At 36.5% G+C, this 14,185-nt stretch overlaps 1 protein-coding gene across 1 annotated transcript; it reads left to right on the top strand.

The window, feature by feature from the left end:
- The first annotated feature begins 1,600 nt into the window (after positions 1–1,600).
- On the top strand, positions 1,601–4,721 carry LOC123529530 (putative acyl-CoA synthetase YngI). The gene is made up of 2 exons (XM_045309895.2): positions 1,601–2,570; positions 3,564–4,721. Exons 1-2 carry the CDS (start codon positions 1,644–1,646, stop codon positions 4,311–4,313), a joined length of 1,677 nt encoding a protein of 558 aa, XP_045165830.2. The 5' UTR covers positions 1,601–1,643; the 3' UTR covers positions 4,314–4,721.
- Positions 4,722–14,185: the final 9,464 nt, after the last annotated feature.

Below are 14,185 nucleotides of genomic sequence, written 5' to 3'. Positions count from 1 at the left end.
GGGACATGGGAACTGTCTTCAAACATCAATGTAGGATCTTTTTGCGCAGCTGGCTGTTGAAATCACAAAACTATTCATACTCTCTCCTTACTTAGAATACAAATATTTGAAATGGTAACTGTAAATATAACTTTTTACTAATTTGTGCGAATCATGTTCACCTCAAGAAATTTGGAGAGACACTATATAAATATCATTTGCATTTGATTTTGTTAGCAGAAATTGTGACGATAGTCAATGCTTCGCAATATCTGCTAACATTTTTAAAAATACTTGTGATATTCAATTTATTATACATTATTTATTGTACTTGAAATATAATATACAGTAGACGCCAAAATAAACTTATTAAAATCTACTCTTAACCTATGCGCTAAAGGAGATGTAACAAAGTGATGTTAACGTTACCTGGCGGTAAACCTTATATCTATTTTCTGATTTACGTTTTATTTTTATGGGTGTAACATTATGATATTACATGGGTAACATTTTGATATTACATGGCTAATAATATTACATGGGTAACATTATGATATTACATGGGTAACATTTTGATATTACATGGTGGGTAACATAATAATATTACATGGGTAACATTATGATATTACATGGGTAACATATTACATGGGTAACATTATGATATTACATGGGTAACATTTTGATATTACATGGCTAATAATATTACATGGGTAACATTATGATATTACATTGCTAATATTAAAAAATTTAACCACAAAAAATGAATATTATATAGGTATAGCCAAACAAATGTAGTTATACGGGCAAGAGCATTCAAGCAAAATAGGAATGCCGTCAAATTTTTGTTGCATTTCTCGAGAAATATTACTTTAGACTTTACTACTTTAAAAAAATTTTAAAAAAATTACATATTTGCCCTCACTGATTACCCATCGTTTATTGAAGGCAGGAAAATCTTTATCTTAATCTTCATACTGATTTTTGTTCAGAGTGCTCCAGTAACACTGTAAAATCTGAAAATAAGCTCAAATATATGTGCTATCTGTACCGTTTTTACACAATTTCAATTTTTCTTAGGCCCTTGCCAAAATGACAGCTCGACTTTAAGGCATGCATTCACATCTGCGTCATAACTTCAAACCCGAGGCTACTCATGATCAACAAATCGGTAAAATTTGCCGCCTTATCGGTAAAAATTATCCCCCTTGAAATCACCTGGCTGGGCGATATCGATTTTTATCTGGTTGATATTTTCCAATAGAAACAAAGAAGGAAAAAATGTTTGAACTAATATTGTTTTTTTTTTTTGGCAACTAACTACACAGTAACTGAAACTCAATTCTTGCCACGGATACTTCAATTCTAGCAATTATTATTTTAAAGTACAAATATGCGCTTAAATCTAAATTGCCTCTATTTGTAAATTTGCCCCCGACCAATTTGACACTTACAGCTGAAAACTGTTTACTGTCTCCAAATAGTAATGTTAATTCACCTAGATCGGATGAACCTGCGTGCTATATCATGCATTTTAAATCAACGAGTAACAATGATAAGACATAAATGTCCTTGTCATTAGCCTTTAGGGCATTGGCCGTTTTTGTGTTTAAGCAGTAGTACATATTCATAATAAGTTCATATTCAGGTATACACAAGAAATAGTTATGGAGGGGACGTACGTGAAAAGTCATGTTAGGATTGAAAATTGCCTCAAGGAAATACGTACAAAGAATATTAAGGAATGTCTGCAGAGATATGCAAAGACGAAATCTAAAATTGAAGCATTAGTTTTCGTCTCAACTGATGGTGAAAGACAGAGCATTACGTGGTCAAATCTTTACGAAAGGTCATGTGCAACGGCTGGTTCAATGATACGGCTTGGTGTGAAAAGAAATGAAATTGTTGCTATTAATCTACGAACATGTCCTGAATGGCTTTATGCAACGTTTGGTGCAATGATAGCAGGCGCTATCCCGGTAAGTGTTTCGTTTACTTATACAGATGGTAGCGACTTGGTAGCGATTATGGAAAGAATGAAATGCTGTTCTCTTCTCATTATGGATCCCGGATTCGATAACGTTAATTGGAACATTGCTCAGGGGTTACTGGATGAATATAATGACAATGGAGATATTAAAAGTGCAAAACTACCGTACTTGCGTTATCTGGTAGGTGTCGGCTTTGAAAATTGCTCTGATCCTGTCAAACACTTTCAAGATTTACTAAATGGTACGGATTCTGATGCTGATTTTCCCGATTTAGAGTCTGAAGATGTCGCAACTATGTTACAGACCTCGGGAAGCACGGGGGTACCAAAACTTGTTGTACATACGCATGCCTCACTCATCTCTGTGGCTGGTTCCGAATTAATATTAATTGATCCAAACTACAAAGTTTTCAACGACCGTCCGTTTAACTGGATTGGAGGATTTCCATTTTCAGTTTTGACAGGGCAAAGCAGGGTGACAATATCCGGATTCTGCGAAGCACCAACAAATAGAGTCTCTTTCATGAAAGATGTCATCGAAAAGGAACGATGTTCATTGATACTTGCGTTGCCTCCACTGATGGTTGAGCTTATACGAATCCAGGTAATACTCATTCGATTAATTGTTGTTGTCTGGGCCTAAATGCTACATTGCTTTTTGTAAATTGATATATTATGCAATTATATGATACGAGATGGTAACTAAAGTCAAACTGCCGGGTCGCAAATGATATTTGATTGCTCTGTAAGCAAGAGATTTTATACTCCCGAAGGGGAATCATATAATCGCCGCTTTGTTTGTCCGACCGTGTTTTCGCCCGTCCCCAAATTCTTGTCCTGAGTATTTCTCAGCAACCACTAGCTGAAATTAAGCGAAACGAAATGCGCATCTTATCTTTATGTACCGGTTGAACGATTTTTCACCGAGTTGTTGCCCTTCAGTCATTCAACTTTAGTAAACTAAAGCGCCATCATTGTCCGGAGGATTTCTCAGCAACTGTTGTCTGGCATTCAGCGATAATTCATGAGATGCTTCACTCTCCTATGAGAATACATGTATTATCTTCATGTTCCGGTTGAATGATTTTCAGTGAATCTTTGTCCGTATTCAACATTCGACTATAGTGCCATCCTTGTCCAGATAATTCCTCAGAAACCCTTGGCTGATATTCAGCGACACTTCATAGAAAACTCCCAAGAGGAGATGCACATGGCTTGTGCATGCTTTTTCTCAACAACTACTCTCTGAAGTTCTAAGAAACTTCTTTGGAAGCTTCACTACAAGGACGGGGTATGTGTGATCCCAGTCGACGAATTCCGCATTTGTGCTTTAAATATGCAATAACCATATTTCGGGGAGCATCCATCGGTTTTACCGATATTTTCTTGTTTTCAGTTGTTTCTCGAATATTTATTCGTATCATTTTTGGAAACATACTTTTAGTACATATTTCTCAGATTGTTACAATATTTGACAATACAAATTCGCTCAAAATAAACATATATACCATTTCTATAATTGTGTTTTGGTCATGCAGATTGAGTAAACAGTAACATTTTTTAAAATGCAATTCTGATGTAATCTTGTTTTAAATAGGACGAGTTGCCATCTGATTGGCCAGTCATAGGAATACTTACTGGCGGACAACCAATGACAAAAGCCTTGACGAAAGTTATTGGAAAAGCCGCGAAATTTCTCTGCTGTTTATACGGTTCGTCGGAAGCTTTGTTTTTAACTCAGTCATTAGTAACAAATAGCGAAAGCTTTGTCGAATACGGATGTGGTACGCCATTACCGCTACAAGGGGTGGAAATGAAAATTGTTGATGACTACGGACAAACGGTTCCCGTTGAAACAAGAGGTGAAATATACAGTCGATCTCCGAGTATGTTCAAAGAATATTTCCACAACCAACAGAAAACTGAAGCTGTAATGACTGGAGATGGGTGGTACAAAACTGATGACATTGGACGCATGACCGAGAAAGGAGAGTTTTTTGTTGAAGGTCGAAAATCCAATATAATAATTTCTGGAGGAAAGAATGTTTCTCCTGAAATGTTAGAGCACGTAATGAAGACTTTTTCTGAAGTTGAGTCAGTTGTTATGGTACCGGTGCCGGACGAAGTTTTCTATCAGGTTGTATGCGCATGTATAGTTCTGAAAGCCGGAAGTGACATCACAGAGCAACAGCTTCGAATGCAATGTCAGAATCTCTATACAGATAAAACAGGTCTTTTTACAGTACTTCCGACGTTTTACATGTTTTTGGAAAACATTCCAGAAACAAAAACAGGAAAGATAGATAGAAAAGAATTAGAAAGGCTTGCATGCAGCAAATTTAGGTAACTCTGTTGCTGTTGAAAGTGTATGGCTGTCCAACCATCTGCGCATACTTTAAATGTAACAATGTATATCATACCTAAGAGAAAATTAGTCAAATTCGCGATTCTTATTGTTTGTGTCATTTACAGCATGGTATTTCTAAAGTTTAGATTGTTTCAGTCTTGCATGCCTTTTGTGTTATAAATCTTTAAAATGAACAAATCGTCCGTTAACAATAGCACAATTCTAACGTCGAATCACAATGCACGCTTTTGATATTGATAAAAAGCTGCAAACATGCCCATGCAACAGAGCGTGATGACTTCGGAAAATGCTCCGCCTTATAATCAATTTTGTACATGGAAGAAAATCGCTATTATGCCTGTAAATATTGTTAAATGTGATGTGAAAACAAAGGATATATGTATCATATTCTGTATTATTATTAAATCTATATTTATAGTCATTTCCATTGCTCTAGACGTAGTCACATGATCAATGATAAAAAGTCATATCGATCTCACCAAAATGCAATAATTGTATGTTATTACATACTCTTTTCTATTCTACGTTAAGTTACACTGGTACCGGAAACGTCACATGATATTTTTCCATACACTCCTCTGAATTTCTTATTGGGAGCTTTACGTAATTTAATACGGTGGTATATTATACAGTTATTGACTTATGTTGAGGTCAGTATGTGTTTTACGGACCTGTAAAAATGATATTGATCGAGGACGCAGTCCGAGGTCAATATCATTTTTACAGGTCCGAAAAAAACACATATTGACTGAAACATATATTAAGTCTATAATTGTTATATTATATGCCTTTCTAAAATGCACTCATTTGACTGGCCCATATTTCATACACATAAGAAAAAGTGATATCACAAGAGTCATTATCACTTTTGCGGGTTAATATCGCTTTTTGCGGACTGTTCAGCCAATCAAATGAGCGTATTTGAGAAAGGTATATAATATTTAATCTTAAAAAATAAATGCATATCCTAAACACACCACCGTAATTTAAAGCAGCATGCCTCCAGATTTGGCTAAAAATAATCTTTCTTTCAAATTGAAGTTTGGTCATATTATGAACATTAGAATATGAAGTTTTGTTTCTAAAATATTTTAAAAGTTCCAAATCAAGAAATAAAATATGATCGAGTCGGGAATCGAACCCCGGACCGCCGCGGCAATAAAAACATTTTCCCTTCGTCGTAACCAATAGCACTATAGCTGAAGTAGTGATTAATGAATTCAAAATATAGATATTTATAATCAAGACAGTTTACTTGGAGTAAAAACGTGCCAAACGCTATTCGATTTTCATCGTAAAAAGTAGTAAAAACAACAAATTCTCATGTGTTTCGGTCAGTAATTAAGTTTTAAAGCCTTCCTAAGAAATATAGCATTTATTTCAAGATATCTAAAAATGTTGTTTTTTTTTTTTTTGTTGTCGAACGATCTGGAGGCATGTCGCTTTAATGCGTATCGTTGCATTAATTAATTCATTTATGAATTCTATCTAGGTTATTGGACAAATTCATTATATTGTCCGTAAGTATTGACCTGGCACTCATTAATCTTCGCCAATATTTTCGGGCGTTTTCGTTAATTTACGCAATATTAGTATCCTGAAAGTATCTACATTACTAAAGTAACATGTAAAGTTAATCAATGACACGGTGGCGTAGAGGTAAGGTATCTGACTAGCACGCACGTTACCGTGGGTTCGAAATCAGTTACTGAATAGGTCTTTTTTTCAATTTAATGCATTGTAAGTTTATCGTTTACATTACTTTATGTGTCATATTTCATGAATTTTGATTGTTTTCTCTTGTAATATTTGTTTTTTTCTGGAACGTTGGTGACAGGTAATTTGTCTTTTTATCTAAGATACTATATTAAAACAATTATATTCCATTATTTTACAACGGGAAATATGATTACTCTTTATAAATGAACCATAGATATCACGATACGTTTGATCAAATGAGTAGTAAGTCTTCATATAAAATTTGCGAAAAAAATATATAGTCGGTCGTAGGACTCGAACCCGCAATCCTGATATTGGCAGGTAAACGCTTTGTCCGCACAGCTACCTGCAGATGCGACAGTATATCATATGTAATATTTAGTTATACCGCTATTTATATTCGGACACCGAAAATTAATTTACGGAAATACACGGAATATTCATGAGTGCCAGGTCAATACTTACGTACAATACTTACATTACATTTATACGTGTAGATACGTACTATATGTGATTAAAAGGTTATTATATTTGCTCCGGAAATATACAACCTAAATTCGCGCAACATTTCCGCTGCAAAACTCGTGCATATTTCACGATACAACGCTAACAACCTTTAATTATTCTGTTCTTTAATACAGTGAGGTCAATATGCGTGAGATGTCCATGTGCACTTGCCTTTTAGCAAATCCGAGTGTGAGGGAGAACTAAGTGTTCATGAATGGTCTGTTCTGTTTGTTCTTCTTACGTATTAATCCTTCTAAATTTCTTTAATGAACTTGTCCATCTTTGTATTTGACCAGTACCAATAACTGTTAAAAGAGGTGCTTTACAAAATATATATTGACTGAATAGCGAATAGTGCAGGTTTCGATCAGATTGACGAATGTGCAGGCTGATCATGATCTACACTGGTCGCAAAGGCAGACTCAGTAGTGTCAATCATGATAAGGGTTTATCCGTTCGTTGTCTGTCGTCTGTCATCAATTTATTTGTAATCTCATTATAGAAGCCTTATTTTTTTAACAATTTTCTTGAAACTTACACAAAGTTTATATGGTAGTGACATGTCTGAAGAGTTTGAAAAGGGAAAATATACGAATTAGTTGCATTCACTATGTGTAATCTTGTTAGGACCCCACCTTATAGTTACCTCTTAGTCAACCTGTTTGTTCATCTGTCTGTCCGTGTCCGGACACTATAGGTCTAGTCCATGACTATAGCGCAATAGGACACGCGTGGGTATCCGATAATGGCCCAAGATATAACTTAAGATAACATAAGATTACTAGAGTAAGATCAACTAGAGAGAATCTAAATACAGTGCAAAAATAAGGGTGTTGGGTCAATCTAACTATTCATAAATCAAATATTTCTGTCTTCTGAGATGTAGTGGCCATATATATTCAACTGCGGAGTCTTCAAGTTTAAGCAAATGCGGCGTCTATAGTGTACTCATTGTGTAATATGGTAATTTTGACTAATTTGAAGGCTTGGTGTTGGTTGGTTAAGCTAGATGGCCTATTTTCAAAATTGTTCGACATCATGTGACGATATCTATTCTCTGTTTGCTCCAAAAATGTTGCCTCAAAATTCCAATGTATACACAATGTGAAATTCATGACTAAGTCTTAGAAGAAGATATCATTGCATTGGCTAATTTTAGGGCCATTACATTGAAATTATTTGGAAAATAAAATGTGTCCGCAATTTTTAAGCATATTATGTATTATGTATATATACATGTGAATTATTTATTAAATGTAGCATCTCATTATGCTAATAAGATAAAGAAAGTACTGTGTAGCTAGTTCCCAAAATTTGCAATATTTATCTCCCTTGAACAAAGTGGCAGCAAAATTAGAAAAAAACAGATCAAAATTCTAGATATCAAGTAGAGAAAGAGAGTAAGAAACAACAAGAAACGTGGAAATTCCACGAAAACAAAGTTTTCAATTGCATCATGCCAACAGGTTCTTTAAAGACAGGGCCATATTCTATTAAACATACATATCATAAATGTATATTTTTATTATAACTATGACCATATTTTTCTAGTTTTAGTTACCCAATGGCATTAAAATGACCTTTCTGTCACAAAAAAAAATATTTAGATCTCAGTGAGATTTGAACCGACACCCTTCCATTCTTAAGCAGAAAAATCTATTTTTTATTTCAAATATGACCACATTTTTCTATTTTTAGCTACATTGACCTTACCCCTGATCCCAGCGACCTCAAATACATTCCCACACACCAGGTATACTGACAATAAGTGTATCCAAACTAAAGATATTGAGTGGAAACCATTATTATTGCATTGGCTATTTTAGATTGGGGTGGACGGATAGCTCAGTGGTTTGCACACTGGCCTTCCAATCTTGAGGTCGGGGGTTCGATCCCCGGCAGCTACTCGGGAATTTTCAGAAACGCTTTTCAGTGTTTCCCACCCAACTAGAGGTGTACTGGTCAGGAACCAGTGCTATACACTGGGCACGTTAAAGAACCAGGCTGTCTATTCGAAACGAGCTAGGCTAAGTTAGCCGGACAAGCCTGTATCTGATTTCTGATCTCTCTGTCGTGGGGGCTTTGTCTCACTCTGTCCCTCTGGTCAGATCGCTCTGTGTCTGTACTAGTAGAGGATGAATTATGCGCCCTGTGTGGCTGCATTTGAACTATGTAAAGCGCCTTTGAACGTGAAATTGATCATGAAAAGGGCGCTATATAAATCTGGTATAATAATAATAATAATAATAATAATAATTCTATTTTTAGTAACAGTGACCCCAAATATCATTCATTTTCAGATAAGCTTGCTGTACACAAAGTTTGGTGGCAGTAACTAAGTCAAAACTAAAATTATAAAGCAGAAACCACCTTTTTGATGATCACACAGAGAAAAAAAAAATTATTTTTAGGGGAAAAAACTATTTTTAGAGAAAAAAACTATTTTTAGTAACTATGATCTTGACTTTGACCAAAACAAATGAAAAAAGAAAGAAAAAAGAATGTAAGATCTCAGTAGGATTGGATTTGATTTTGTTTGTTTGTCTTGGGTTTAACGCGGTTTTTCAACAGTATTTCAGTCATGTAACGGCTGGTAGTTAACCTAACCAGTGTTCCTGGATTCTGTACCAGTACAAACCTGTTCTCCGCATTAACTGCCAACTTCTCCACATGAATCAGTGGTGGAGAACTAATAATTTCAGACACAATGTCGTTTATCAAATAGTCACAGTGAACAAACGCCCCGCCCGAGGATCAAACTCACGACCCCGTGATCCGTAGACCACGCTCTACCTACTGAGCTAAGTGGGCGGGCCAATAGGACTTGAACCGACGCCCTTCCGTCCCATTGACTAAAATGTAGCTTTTGGCTCAACGCTCTAGACAACTGCGCCGTCGTAGAATTTTCTAAGTGTGAAGATTAAATAAGTTGTCCTAACCTTGAACTTGACCCCAGTGACCCTATATACAATCCCAACCTTAGTTTTTCTATAAGCTATCTATAGACTATAGGCTAAGTTTAGTTTCAATACATCAATGAAAACTAAAGTTATTGTGAGGGAACCAGTTTTTCTATTTTTAGCAATAGCGACCTTGACCTTGACCCAAATGACCTCAAATGCAAACCCTAGCTTTGCCTCCTTATCATCTATCTACAGGCCAAGTTTGGTGTCTATAGCTTGTTCCAACCTAAAGTTATTGTGCGGAAACCAAGTTTGACGCCCGCCCGACGACATACCCTAATCTAATAATTGGTTTTCAGCCCGCCCGCTTAGCTCAGTAGGTAGAGCGTTCGGTCTACGGATCGCGGGGTCGCGTGTTCGATCCTCGGGCTGGGCGTATGTTCTCCGTGACTATTTGATAAACGACATTGTGTCTGAAATCATTAGTCCTCCACCTCTGATTCATGTGGGGAAGTTGGCAGTTACTTGCGGAGGACAGGTTTGTACTGGTACAGAATCCAGGAACACCGGTAAGGTTAACTGCCTGCCGTTACATGGCTGAAATACTGTTGAAAAACGGCGTTAAACCCAAAACAAACAAACAAAACAAACAAATAATTGGTTTTCTACGAAAAACTGGTTAAAAACAGCAAAACGATACTTAACTATTTGCAGTTGTTTACTTTTGAATATTTACCCTTTTTGCCCTCGGTACATGTCTTGAAAGTTTAGCGTGTGCGGAATTCATACATGTTGCGAACACCTAAATTACAATTGCATTCCCGGTTTGATATTTGTCTTTGTTTATTGATTTTTGTTGTTGTTGTTGTTGTTGTTACTTGGATCTTGCTATAAGATTGTTTCAGAGTTCCCTTAATCGACAAAAGATTTCGGTGACACCTGTCATCTTTATATTATTTTTGCAATAAGAGACGTAATAGAATCGTGGCACCGGTTATTTACTGTATCTCGCACTAATATAAAGGTTGATTAGATCCCAGAACACAAATTGATTTGAACTTGAATTTGTGCATTTGTGTACCATAACTGGCAAGGAGACAACAAAAACTGCTCAGCATACGGGAAAGGCCTACTCACTTTCAAAAGAGTCGCTGGGTAAAGGTATTCTTAAAGCGTAGTAAAACAAATGCGTAAAAGCCCTCACTCCCCTTCTTATGACGGAAGCAGAACTATACAGTTAGGCCTACATTGCATGGACTCCTCCATGATTCCAAAGAACTCGACAAATAATAGCAACACTCAGTTGAAGTATGTGGTTACCTTCTTAGAACTCGTTTAATAGGCAGGAAAGGGTCAACTGCATCGCAAAACAAGTGAAATAAGAAAGTAGTTAAAATTACAGAGATCAATGTAACCATATACTAACACTGAAAAAAATACCACTATATTTAAATAATATCTTTAAATAATATTTAACGGACTGTTGGATAAAGATTACAAATAGATAAGAAAATAACATATTTTTTTCGTTTGGTTTATTGGTCCACAATGCCCCATCATCAATAAAATCTTCTCAGATCTTGTGGTTTATTGACTAGACAAAAAGGTCGTTTTAACCATCCCCTTGACTTTCTTGACTTCGATCTTGAACAATTACTACATTATGCACACTGCAAAGTTCTATGTATATCAGAAATAAAAATATTTCAGATTTTATGGGACGCACAAGATAAGAAATGAGACAGAAAGAAGTGGTAGAGCAATCAGATTTCAATTTTAATCTGCAACAATGTTATATTCACATTCGGCACTTTCTTGATGGGACAATAGAACAAAGGTACATCTCGGATCTGGCTTTGATAACCGGTATGGAGACACTTCTTAGACTTCCACATGCTGTTTGTCTGAAACTTGATTACATCATATCTGATTGTCTCTGAATTCTGAACTCTAAAATGAACTGAAACACTTCTTAAATTTGGTCTTGTACACCAAAAGATAATAGGTAAAGGTAAATTTCTCCGAGGCACAGAGCACACAGCCCTAGAGCCACGCATTTGCATAGTAGGCCCACAACAAAAAGAAGCTGTAATGGAAAAATATTTCAGACGGGTTGCTTCAAACATCCAACAAGTACATATTAATTTATGCTAAATATAGATGGAGGGGAAAGAAATTGAAAGGGGCAAAATGGGGCCGGGAGGGGACCCGAATGGGAAATTTGAACACAGGACAAATATACAAGGGAATGCCATGTTCTTTAATAACAGTCACACTACAACGTAAACCACAATAGAGCAGACACTCATGTACCAAAGATAAACACAACTACGATCAACTGAATAACATAGAAAAACGAACAAGCAACACATAAGAAAACAATAGGGCACCGTTATAGACTCACAAGCATACAAACGCACCCACACAAGTAGGAAAAAGCAATCAAGTACCGTCTTAGGATTCCGGCTGCCAAAAATGAACTTTGGGAATACCTGCTATAAAACACGGGAAATCAAGCATCTGTCTTCAACCAATACTTTGAAGTCCTGCTGATTTAAATATTGTGTATAACTGCTAGAGATGAATTGGTTATTATAAAAGTCGTAATAACAATAAAGGATATTGTTTACAGAAACGGTGACATAGTTAGGAGGATGACATTGTGTCCAGATACCCAAAACATTTTATACCACTCCTGAATCTGACTTTGAAGATTAATTATGGATATTGTGATATGTTTACCCTATAGACACACAACGTTAATCCTTTTATCACGAACATCTACCAAATCCTACGTAATGGAAGGCATGCGTAGATCATGGACCTTTTTTGCTTATACATACCTTGAAATGTTCTGGCGACCGTCCTGTGAGATGAGCAAATCGAGGCTGGTATTATTGGTATTTCATGAGGATTTTCTAACAAATTCTGTTCGGCCTTGATAATTTGATAGCGACACCTTTACTAGATCGTTCTCAGAACACCAATAAAATGTACCCCCAATATCAAGTTAATTTGCATCATAAATTTTAATGAAAATTCATCTCTTGCAATAAGATTGTGCCCAACTTTTTATCCCTTAACCAGCTAAATACAAGACTGCAAGAATTTATTTGACGGGGGATTGGTGGGGGGTGGGGGGTTATGGCAAGGAGCTATACGGGATTTTTTGCTTTTTTTTTACAAGGCAATGCAGATGAATTGGCTGGCCAAACCCAACGTATAATTTAAATGATCAAACCCGGATGAAAATTATTCTACATTGACCATCTAATTTGTGTTTACTTGTCTTTGAAAGAACTGTGCAAAATCGTTGTTTCTGAAGGAGTAAAGTTTCCGATTATCAATAAATTCAGCATTCTACAGTAGCTTTTATTATAAATGTATACAGATATATTAGACCCAGATTCATATTCAATTACTTCATAGTGTATAAAATTTAATGTTTGTGCGTATGAATCAAGGCTCTTTCCCCTGTAAAGTTGCCTCCGATAAAAGGAGCAATCTCAAGCCAAAAAGAAGATTTCCCGGTTCTAAACGTATAATTCCCAATTGCAATCTTTCAGGGTTTCTTTTCTATTTTTACAATATTTTGCCTGTTTTGTAAGTAGGGGCCTCCGTGGTCAAGTGATTTACATCGCTGACTTTGAATCACTTGCTCCTCATCGATGTTTGTTCGAACCTTTCTTGTGGAGTAGAATTTTTCATGTGAGGAAGCCATCCAGCTGTCTAACAAAATGGCGATTACTGAAATGCCCATCAAAAAGCTGGAAAAGTCGCTATATGATATAAATTGTGTCGGTGTGACCTTACCCCATGGTAGACCTCTGGTGTGCAAGAATGGCAAAAATTGGGAACAGTAAGTTCTAGGTATATAATCAATATAATCTCGTTTTTGGGGGATTTTTGTTGTTTTGTTTTTTTGCAGTTTTGGTAAAGGTAAAGGTAAATTTTATTTACCGTCGCTTTGTGAAACAATTAACATAAGTTACAGCTGTGTCGACTGAGGCAGTCGTGATAAAATGCCTTGCCCAAGGACACATCGCAATGGGAGTAGCCAGGATTCGAACCAGGGGCCTTCACCTCCGTAGGAAAGCGTCTTAGCCCTCTCCACCACTGCGTCCACTGGTCAAACTTACCTTTTGCTACCATAACATAACCTTTTTTATTCGTAGGTGCATTTATACGTCAAAGGTCAAGGTCACAGTGACCAGGAACAGTAAAATGGTTTCCCGGCGATAACTCAAGAACGCTTGGGCCTAGGATCAGGAAAATTGATAGGGGGATTGACCATGACCAGCAGATGACCCCTATCAATTTTGAGGTCATTTGGTCAAAGTTCAAGGTCAGATTGGCCAGGAACAGTTAAACGGTTTCTAGACGATAACTTGAGAACGCTTGGGCCAAGGGTCATGAAAGATGATAGAGAGGTTCATCATGAACAGATGACCCCTATTAATTTTAAGGTCAGTAGGTCAAAGGTCAAGGTTACAGTGACCCGGAACATTTAAACCGTTTCCAGACAATAAGTTGAGAACGCTTGGGCCTACGATCATGAAACGTGATAGGAAGGTTGGTCATGACCTGTAGATGGCCCCTAAAGATTTTGAGGTCTGTAGGTTAAAGGTCAAGGTCACATTGACCCGGAACAGTTAAACCCTTTCTGGACGATAACTTGAGAACGCTTGGATCTAGGATCACTAAACTTAATAGGGAGGTTGA

The sequence above is a fragment of the Mercenaria mercenaria genome, chromosome 13, assembly GCF_021730395.1.
Source record: "Mercenaria mercenaria strain notata chromosome 13, MADL_Memer_1, whole genome shotgun sequence".
Lineage (NCBI taxonomy): Eukaryota > Metazoa > Mollusca > Bivalvia > Venerida > Veneridae > Mercenaria > Mercenaria mercenaria.
This window is presented reverse-complemented; position numbering and strand designations above follow the sequence as displayed.